The sequence below is a fragment of the Anomaloglossus baeobatrachus genome, chromosome 12 (assembly GCF_048569485.1).
Source record: "Anomaloglossus baeobatrachus isolate aAnoBae1 chromosome 12, aAnoBae1.hap1, whole genome shotgun sequence".
NCBI lineage: Eukaryota > Metazoa > Chordata > Amphibia > Anura > Aromobatidae > Anomaloglossus > Anomaloglossus baeobatrachus.
The window spans coordinates 139,413,629-139,424,240 of NC_134364.1; the positions used below are offsets into that span (position 1 = coordinate 139,413,629).

At 47.6% G+C, this 10,612-nt stretch overlaps 1 protein-coding gene across 1 annotated transcript; it reads left to right on the plus strand.

Annotated features, from left to right (window-relative positions):
- Positions 1-2,319: 2,319 nt before the first annotated feature.
- KRTCAP2 (keratinocyte associated protein 2) lies at positions 2,320-3,849 on the plus strand. The gene is made up of 4 exons (XM_075331258.1): positions 2,320-2,470; positions 2,553-2,616; positions 3,535-3,601; positions 3,673-3,849. Exons 1-4 carry the CDS (start codon positions 2,378-2,380, stop codon positions 3,791-3,793), a joined length of 345 nt encoding a protein of 114 aa, XP_075187373.1. The 5' UTR covers positions 2,320-2,377; the 3' UTR covers positions 3,794-3,849.
- Positions 3,850-10,612: the final 6,763 nt, after the last annotated feature.

Genomic DNA, 10,612 nt, shown 5'->3' on the forward strand with positions numbered 1-10,612 from the left:
TTGTGGTGATAGACAGAGAGGAGGGTAGAGATGTAGGGGGGTGCTGCACTGTGTAGAGCTTTGTGGTGATAGACAGAGAGGAGGGTAGAGATGTAGGGGGGTGCTGCACTGTGGAGAGCTTTGTGGTGATAGACAGAGAGAGGAGGGTAGAGATGTAGGGGGGTGCTGCACTGTGGAGAGCTTTGTGGTGATAGACAGAGAGAGGAGGGTGGAGATGTAGGGGGGTGCTGCACTGTGGAGAGCTTTGTGGTGATAGACAGAGAGGAGGGTGGAGATGTAGGGGATGCTGCACTGTGGAGAGCTTTGTGGTGATAGACAGAGAGGAGGGTGGAGATGTAGGGGGTGCTGCACTGTGGAGAGCTTTGTGGTGATAGATAGATGGGGGTAGAGATGTAGGGGGGTGCTGCACTGTGGAGAGCTTTGTGGGTGAGAACAAGCAGTTTGAATTTAATTTTGTATTAAAAATACTTGATTTCATAGGCACTATTATTAATACAAAAATAAAAAAATGTGAAGACCTTACCTGTAAACTGATAGGACTTGATTTGGAAAGACACACACCTGTCTATACAAGACCTCACCGCTCACACTGCATGTCACACCAAATGAGTATCATGAGGTCAAAGGAACTTCCCAAGGAGCTCAGAGACAGAATTGTGGCAAGCACAGTTCTGGCCAAGGTTACAAAAGAAATTCTGCAGTACTCAAGGTTCCTAAGTGCACAGTGGCCTCCATGATCCTTCACTTGAAGAAGTTTGAGACCACCAGAACTCTTCCTAGACCTGGCCATCCAGCCAAACTGAGCAATCATGGGAGAAGAGCCTTGGTGAGAGAGGTAAAGAAGAAGCCCAAGATCACTGTGGCTGAGCTCCAGAGATGCAGTAGGGAGATGGGAGAAAGGAAAGGACTCAAAGACTATGAGAAATAAGAATCTCTGGTCTGTTGAGATGAAGATAGAAAACCAGGCATTGCTCTTCACCTGCCCAATACAATCCCCACAGTGAGACATCATGTTATGGGGCAGGCACAGGACGACTGGCTGCAATTGAAGGAAAGATAAATGCGGCCTAGTACAGAGATATCCTGGAAGAAAACCTCTTCCAGATGCTCTGGACCTCAGACTTGGCTGAAGGTTCCCCTTCCAACAAGACACAGCTAAAATAACAGTGCCTTCAGAATAAGGGTATGTGCGCACGTTGCTTTTTACCTGCTTTTTTGCTGCTTTTTCTTCTGCGCTGTTTAATGCCAAAATGGATGTGTTCTTCTATTCAAGCAAAGTCTATGGGAATTTGGGTTTCTTGTTCACACTATGTTGTTCAAAATGCTGCCTTTTTGTGGCAGAACTTTGGTCAAAAACTCAGCTTTGCAGTGCAAAACCCAAATGGCAAAAACAATTCACATGTTGCTTCTTTGAAAAGCTGAGTTTTTGACCAAAGTTCTGCCTCAAAAAGGCAGCATTTTGAACAACATAGTGTGAACAAGAAACCCAAATTCCCATAGACTTTGCTTGAATAGAAGAACACATCCATTTTGGCATTAAACAGCGCAGAAGAAAAAGCAGCAAAAAAGCAGGTAAAAAGCAACGTGCGCACATACCCTTACTCTGTGACCATTATTGACCGGCCCAGCCAGAGCCCTGACCTAAACCCAATTGAACATCTCTGGAGAGACCTGAAAATGGCGTCCACCAAAGCTCACCATCCAACCTGACGGAACTGGAGAGGATCTGCAAGGAAGGATGGCAGAGGATCCCCAAATCCAGGATCCCAAGAAGAGTCATGGCTGTACTACCTCAAAAGGAAGGGTGCCTCTACTCAATACTGAGCAAAGAGGCTGAATACTTATGACCATGTGATATTTCAGTTTTTCTTCTTTAATACATTGCAGTTTAATGCATTTCAGTTTTTGTCAAGATGGGGGATGGGGGCAGAGTGCACATTAATGAGAAAAAAATGTACCAAATGGATGCAATGAAACAGAGTGACAAATGTAAAGGGGTCTGAATACTTTATACACCACGTACAGTGGGTACGGAGTGTGAGGGGTTATCACTTTTGGGGTGTATGTGGTGTGGGAGGTTATCGCTATGGCGGTGTACTTGGTGTATAGTGTGGGGCGGTATTGCTATGGGCGTGTACTTGGTGTATAGTGAAGGGGGTTATCACTATGGGGTGTACACGGTGTGGGGGTATTATCGCTATGGGGGTGTACTTGGTGTATAGTGTGTGGGTTATCACTATGGGGCGTATGTGGTGTTCAGTGGTGAGTATGCAGTAAGTGGTATTGCTGACCTTTCTTCCGACTTATCCCCGCAGCGGTCAGTACCGGGATCTCGCTGGCACTCTCTTCGCTGGTTGCGCTCCTCCTTTTCGCTGGCATGCAGATGTACAGCCGCCACCTGGCGTCCTCTGAGTGGCTGACCATCCTGGGTGGTCTCCTGGGGTCCGGCATCTTCCTCTTCTCCCTCACTGTATCCTTATGTCTTGTCTCCTGTAATAAGCGGTATTCCCTGGAAACATTATTTATGACATTTCCTTAATCTGGAATTTTAGGCCTTTAATAATCTAGAAAATCTGGTGTTTGGGAAAGGTTTCCAGGCGAAGGTGTTTCCAGAAGGTGAGTCTCAGGGCAGTAATGCCCATCCCTTGGGGACCCCTCATCTATAACTGACAGCTGGGGGCAGGATGGCTGAGATCTGGGCACTTACTGCCCTCCTGTATACCACATGGCTGGGGCCGGCTCTTTCTGTATACGGGAGTTCTGATGTACATACAAGCCATAATAGTGCATAGGGCAATTTGTATACTGGAGACCATGTGTGTATGGGTGGTTAGAGCTGACAGTTCTAGTGAAGGTTGAAGCTAGGATGTAGTCACATCTGGAGGACGTCTGGAGAAGGACCTGTCTGTCAGGAGGGAAGCAGCAGCTAGGACGTATTCAGATACGGATTGAGTGGAGGACATTTAGTGAATGAGGGAAGCAGAAGCTAGGACTCTGGAATGAGTGGAGGATGTCTAGAGGAGGCCCTGTCTGTCACGAGGGAAGCAGAAGCGGAGATGTATTTAGATACAGAATGAGTGGAGGACATCATCCCTTCATAAGGAATGAGTAGAGGACATCTTTCGTAGTGGTAGAATTTAGGACATAGTCACATCTGGAGTGAATGGAGGACGTCTGGAGAAGGCCCTGTCTGTCGCAAGGGAAGCAGAAAAGAAGGACTTGGTCAGATACGGAATGAGTGGAGGACATAATTGCATAAGGAATGTGTGGAGGACATCTGTCGTAGAGCTAGAAACTAGGATGCAGTCAGCTCTGGAATATGACTAGAGTATCGCCATCAAGAGGAGGGGTGAAGTATCCTGACCCTGGAGCAGTGATGGTCCTCTACCATAAATTTTGTTATTTTTATTTTTTTTTTCTGAAAGGCTTGGAGCAAATGTAGGAATTTTGGGGTATCTGGCTGTTGAGATGATGGGTCATTGGGGAAATCGGGTTGATTACTCACGGTGCTCACCTGTATATTTTGTGTTCCAGTGCTCGTTTGCATCTTCATTGCCCTTTTTGCTTCCGGCTTGGTCCACAGAGTCTGTGTCACTACATGGTCAGTATGCGCAGGGCATCACATGGGGTGGATGGGGCTCACAGTGATTATGGTCTCTTCTCATCCCACAGCTTCATCTTCTCCCTGGTGGATCTGTACTATGTGAACAAGATCTCCTCCGCTCTGTACCAGACTGTGACCCCCGCTGTACCTCCGGGGAAAGTGATTGGGAAGAACAAGAAGAGGACATAAACCTCGTCATGTACATTGCGTTATGCACTATGAAATAAAGGGTTCTGACTTTGGAATCCTGCATCTGGAGATTTTCTTGGTGTGAGCCCCAGCTAGTGAAAATTATGGACTAGGAATGACTGAAGTGGGCCGATACCTTCATACAACCTGGGGCTGAGTGTAAGCTGACCTAGTCGTACAGCCTCAGCACCTGGGGGTCCGTGAGGGTTATTACAGTCCTGTTGCACAGGGTAGATGGGAATCGTGTCTTCTAATCCATTCAGATCCACAACTAATCACAAGGCTGCTGCTTCCTATCAGCACTGTGTGTGGCTTGTGTCACGCAGTGCAGACCTCGGTGCCCAGCGCAGTGCAGACCTCGGTGCCCAGCGCAGTGCAGACCTCGGTGCCCAGCGCAGTGCAGACCTCGGTGCCCAGCGCAGTGCAGACCTCGGTGCCCAGCGCAGTGCAGACCTCGGTGCCCAGCGCTGCCCACTAGTGAAAGTCATAATAGGATTTGTACGCCTTACTCAGCTTATGGGGGCTGCACCACATTTAACTGGAGAGTGCTATTGCAGAATGGTGTAAGCTTTACAGCAAAGTGTGATAAATGTGGAGTGGTTTTCCGATCTCCTTTCAGCCTTGGTGACTTGCTCTGCAGTGTAATGCTGCATGTGGCCACCAGAGGGCAGGCAGAGATAATGAATGCTCCCTGATTAATGGAGCTTGCACTCTACATAGGATCCCAGGAGCTTACAGTCTGCCTTCTGTCTAGGTGTCGCACACGACCTCATGACACCCTGATTTTAAGGAACGTGGCTCTGGGCTTCCTTCAGCAAATCTTTAGGATGGGATGCAGAAATCTTGTTAAAATGAAATCCAATACAGATGTAACGTGTGGAGTCTGACACAAAATGCAGTGTCCGTTTGTAACTTTAATATTCATCCCCAAATCCACATTCAACATGTAACACGTTCAAGTTCCCAATCTCCTAGCAAGTCCCAATGCAGCATGTGGAGAGGGTGAAAATCTACCACGTATGGCTAGAACTGCTGATACCAGAGAGTTTAGCTGCCAGTCATTGTTAACACAGGAGGCCTGTGTACACGGATCTGCCCTATTCTGAGACAGACGTGTCCTTTAGGTCACCATTAACCAGCAGCACAGTGGATGCTTGTGCTGGGGAAGGGTGCTGATGGCATCTGCTGGGGGAAGCACCAAGTACAATCTGATGGACCCGACCTCAGGATCATCCAGTGTATAGTATATCAAATAAATGCCCGATGGCAGTCTGTACTTAGCCCAGGTGTTGGTGGAGTCTAGACTGCAAACCACTAATGTGCCTTGAGTGTCAGCTCTGTGGTCCAGACACAGCAGTGAGAACCCTGCTTCTTCTCACATGTGTCATGTTCAGTCATCATGTGGAGGCAATCACTGAAGGAGTAACCTCACGGTGGAGCTTTTTTTCTACTCTAAAAATCCACATCACAAACCTCTTCAAATACTTCTGTAAGCTTCTGCTAGCATAAGAAAATCAACATTAACCCAGAGCTTCATCACACACAATGTGCTCTGCCATCAACTCCCAAATATCAGTCCTTTACGCCTCAATCGTCCACCATCTGGCTCTATCTGCCCTCCTCGGCTTGTACCACCACCAGAGTGTTCTTATCAGTGTGATTGGTACCATATAAGAAGCTGTCCCTTGGGATGAGGTGTCTGTGATCTCCTCACACTGATAATCGGCCTCAGTTGGGCATCTGACCCTTCCAATTCTTCGTTCCATTGTGATTTCACAGAATACAATCCTCTTGTTTTCGAATGCTACACTGCATTGGAGTTTACAACCCCAAACTTAAAAACATCGAACAGACCTACAGATGGAAACCAAAAGTCTAGTCAACAGAAAGCACAAGAGATTGTCCACCATAACATGAATTCCACAGCCTGACCCCATCTAGTGCATTACCCCTCTCTGAACTGTCCAGGCCTGCACCACACATTCCTTTGCAGGAGTCCTGTGTACCAGGAAGCAGATCTTGTCTATTGCTTGGTGCTGACTCAATGGATCTGACATAGTTGCTACATTGACCCATCACTCTCATCCGCCAGCTTGTCTTCTTCCCCAGATTACACACCAAACTTTGAACACCATGGAAAATGGCAATCATCAGAGCGGACTGCCTTCTGTTGCTGTTCCATGTTCCGGTTGGGAAGAACAAGGTAGGTGGTCAGTGGGATAGAATGGGTTCTCTGACTCATTGGCAGCTAGTCCGCTTTCTACCATATTTGCCATATTCCAGGAACACCCCACAAAAGCCTCCTTTTTTGGGATAACCCAGTAATCACAAGCTGTGATAAGAGGCAACAACCTCCTGCTGGGCCCCAGTATCCGGCTTTGTGGGCACAGTACTAATGCCAGCAGTGTCACCGACGTCTCACCCTCATGACTGGGAGGCCTTAAGGTTCAGAACGTGGGAAATGTCCGCTCTTTGTTGTCCCACTTGTCATTTGTTTAACTAGTGGATAGCTCCACAGTGGTGTGCACAGGTCAGGGGGTCAGGCAGCGTCTGGAGAAAGTGCCTGTGTTGTTGTTGTGGAGGATATAATATGTAGAAGAGAAATATAGTGGGAACCTCTGTCAAGGAAAAGCGTCCACATCCTGCCTCACACGCTGCACAAACACAAGGATCCTGTTATTGTCGCCAGGGCTGAAGCGCAGGGGTCACAGGACATGAAGGGGGTACACTGCCAAACACTGAGCAATGCAGACGCCAGGGGGCACTGCCACAGTATGGAGATCAGAAATGTTCACCCTCCAACATAAGGTGGACAAAAAAATCCAAACAGAAACTAGAAGCCGGGAAGAATTGTCAGACAATTGAAGAAAGCAGACTGCTTCAGGACGAAAAATAGGGCCCAGACAATGTCCGAGAAGTCCTGTGACCAAAAACAATGTCGCTTCTGACTTAACAGAAATCTGAGGATCAGAGATGAAGAAAAACAACATCTTATGAACAATTTTTTACAGGAATTAATATAATTTATGCATAAAGAAATTAAGCTGACATATATATTAGCTCAGAAATCTCCACAAGTTACACAATCTTCTGCCGGCCACGTGAGGGAACACGAGAGGAAAGGGCGTCATTCAGGACGAGACGGGATCTGTCTGATCAGGAGAGAAGATTTAATGATGGTCGATCTCATTCTTTATTCATGGCCCTGTCTCAGGTATAACTGCAGACAACCTGACAGACGAGAATGCGATGCCTATGAGCGTGCACGGGTGCCACACCCAGTCACATAGGACACCACATCCCTCTGGATTCTGAGACACCAAAAGCACCAAAATATAAGATCCAGAGTACCCTTCAGCCCAAGGTGACCAGCAAGGACAGAATCATGATGCTCCCCCAGAAGCCTAAGGCAAAGATACAGGAGCACAGATGCCTTGTTAGTTGGGACCCCAGACAGCACATCACCTTCGGCCTCAGCAATCTCAAATTCAACGTCCGTACTGAGCGCTGACAGCACCACTCCCTTCTGAAGAATGGTGACAGGTTTGTCGCAGTAGGAACTTGCTATATAGAATAAAATCATCTGTGGCAAGTGGGGGAGGGGTGCACGGTCAGAAGGTATGACCCTCTTGAATATAGACAAAAAGACTGACGGCACTCACCAAATTGAAATGTGAATAGGTGCATAACTGAATATGACAAAATACAAAAAAAGACAGTTTGCACTCTGAAATGCTAAAGTATGGAAACCATTATTGCGTGAATATAGACCTGCATTACTGCTGTTAGGGTGAACACTTAACCAGGGTTCACTCGTTGCCTACTGCCTGATTATAATTAATGTTGGATCGAGTGCATGCTTGAAAAATGATATCAGAGACACATAGTCAGATATTCATCTTTCCTCGATCAGAGGTGGCCCAGAAACTGAGAGATTTATTCAAGAACATGCCTTTATAAAAACTAGGAAAAGGAGCATGGTCATCCCTACAGAGGGCATACTTGGATGTGTCCATTGGTCAGTGGGTTGAACAATGTGTTAGTCCATGAGCTGATTGGTGGGCGTCATCATAGGCGGATCTATGACGTCATTGGATGCATCCGTGGTGATGCTAATGGGAGGGACATCATCTGGGGGATCCATTCTGATGGGAGGGTCTATGATGTCATTGGTGGCCATCTTAGTTATCTCTGAAAACCTGGTTCATGTAAGGCAAATCATTATTATTTTTATTATTATAGCGCCATTTATTCCATGGCGCTTTACAGTGAAAGAGGGTATACATAAAACAATCATTAACAGTACATAACAGACTGGTATAGGAGGAGAGAGGACCCTGCCCGCGAGGGCTCACAGTCTATAGGGAATAGGTGATGGTACGATAGGTGAGGACAGAGCTGGTTGCTCAGTGGTGTACTGCACTGAGGGCTATTGTAGGCTGTAGGCTTGTTGGAAGAGATGGGTCTTGAGGTTCCTCTTGAAGCTTTCCACGGTACGGGAGAGTCTGATATGCTGTGGTAGAGCGTTCCAGAGTATGGAGGAGGCACGGGAAAAATCTTGTATGCGATTGTGGGAAGAGGAGATAAGAGAGGAGTAGAGCAGGAGATCTTGTGAGGATCTGAGGTTGCGTGCGGGTAGGTACCGGGAGACTAGGTCACAGATGTAGGGAGGAGACAGGTTGTGGATGGCTTTGTATGTCATGGTTAATGTTTTGAACTGGAGTCGTTGGGCGATGGGAAGTCAGTGAAGGGATTGGCAGAGTGGCGACGGTGGGGAATAGCGAGGGGAGAGGTGGATTAAGCAGGCCGCAGAGTTTACGATAGATTGGAGGGGTGCAAGAGTGTTGGAAGGGAGGCCAGAGAGCAGAAGGTTGCAGTAGTCGAGGCGGGAGATGATGAGGGCATGCACTAATGTTTTTGCTGATTCTTGGTTAAGGAAAGCACGGATCCAGGATATATTTTTGAGTTGTAGTCTGCATGAGGTGAAGAGGGCTTGGATGTGTGGCTTGAAGGATAGAGCAGAGTCGAGGGTTACTCCAAAGCAACGAGCTTGTGAGACTGGGGAGAGTGAACAACCATCAAGTTTGATGGAAAGGCTTCTTGGAGGAGATGAGTGAGGAGGAGGAAAGACAATGAATTCTGTTTTGTCCATGTTAAGCTTTAGGAATCGCGCAGAGAAGGATGAAATGGCAGACAGACATTGTGGAATTTTGATAAGTAGAGAGGTGTCAGGTCTAGAGAGGTAGATCTGCGTATCATCAGCGTAGAGATGATACTGAAAGCCATGGGACTCTATGAGCTGTCCCAGGCCGAAGGTGTAGATGGAGAACAGCAGGGGTCCAAGAACTGAGCCTTGGGGGACACCGACAGGGGGCGAGATGAGGAAGTGGTGTGAGAATGGGAGACGCTGAAAGTTCGGTCGGTTAGGTATGAGGAGATCCAAGATAGGGCCAAGTCTGTGATGCCCAGAGATGAGAGAATCTGTAGTAGGAGGGAATGGTCTACTGTGTTGAAGGCAGAGGACAGGTCCAGGAGGAGGAGGACAGAGTAGTGTCGCTTGGCTTTGGTGGTTAGTAGATCCTTGGTAACTTTGGTTAGGGCAGTTTCAGTAGAGTGATGAGGTCGGAAGCCAGATTGTAGCCGGTCAAAGAGGAAGCAGGAGGAGAGGTATGAGGACAATTCAAGATGGACATGCTGTTCCAGTAGTTTTGAGGCATAGGGGAGAAGGGATATGGGGCAATAGTTTGACACAGAGGATGGGTCAAGGGAGGGCTTTTTGAGGATGGGTGTAATGGAGGCATGTTTAAAGCATGAGGGGAATACACCACTTGTTAGTGATAGGTTGAAGAGATGGGTTAGGGCTGGGATGAGGACTGCGGTGATGTTGGGGATGAGGTGCAATGGGAGCGGGTCAAGTGCACAGGTGGTTAGATGTGATCTTGAGAGTAGAGTGGAAAGATTGTTTTCTGTCATGGTGAAGAAGCTGGATTTGGAGGACGAGGGCTGAGTAGCGATGATGAGGGGCCGTGGTGATTGTGGGCCAAAGCTTGCTCTGATGTTGTCAATCTTCTGCTTGAATAAAGAGGCAAAGTCTTCAGCTGAGCTGAGAGGAGAGGGAGGTGGTGTTGGAGGACGGAGGAGAGAATTGAAAGTGTTGAATAGCTGTTTAGGGTTGTGAGAGAGAGAGAGAGAGAGAGAGAGGATATGAGGGATGAGAAGTAGGTTTGTTTTGCAGCAGTGAGTGTGGACTTAAAGGTGGTGAGGGTCTCTTTATATGCAATGAAGTGCTCAGTGGAATGAGACTTCTTCCATCTGCGCTCAGCAATTCTGGAAACCCGTCTCAGTTGTTTAGTCTGACTGGTGTGCCAGGGTTGCCTGTTGATTGTGCGGGTTTTGTTGTGTGTGAGGGGGACAGCTGATTCGAGAGCTGCAGAGATTGTAGTGTTGTATAAAGTTGCAGCAGCATCTGCATCGTGTAAAAAAGCAATGTCTGTTAAAGGCAGAAGGGACTGTGAAAGTGCGTGTAAATCAAGGTGTTTGATATTTCTGCGAGGGTGTGAAAGTTTGTGGAGGGGGGGTTGCGTACTTGGAGAAGAGAGGGAAGAGAATGGGAGTAGGTTGTGGTCAGACAGGGGAAGAGGTGAGTTAGAGAGGTTAGATAGGGAACAGAGGCGAGTGAAGATGAGGTCCAGCGTGTGGCCATCTTTGTGAGTAGCTGCAGAAGACCATTGGGTGAGGCCGAAGGACGAAGCAAGTGTTAGAAATGTGGAGACAGATGAGTGGGAAGTGTCAATGGGGATATTGAAATCACCCATAATG

What these genes read in the sequence shown, in the direction of transcription:
- KRTCAP2 (XM_075331258.1), top strand. Translation starts at nt 2,378, where the DNA reads ATGCAGATGTACAGCCGCCACCTGGCGTCCTCTGAGTGGCTGACCATC. An exon ending in TCTTCCTCTTCTCCCTCACT is followed by an intron (nt 2,471 to 2,552) that starts GTATCCTTATGT and finishes CTGGAATTTTAG; the next exon opens with GCCTTTAATAATCTAGAAAA. An exon ending in GGCGAAGGTGTTTCCAGAAG is followed by an intron (nt 2,617 to 3,534) that starts GTGAGTCTCAGG and finishes TTTGTGTTCCAG; the next exon opens with TGCTCGTTTGCATCTTCATT.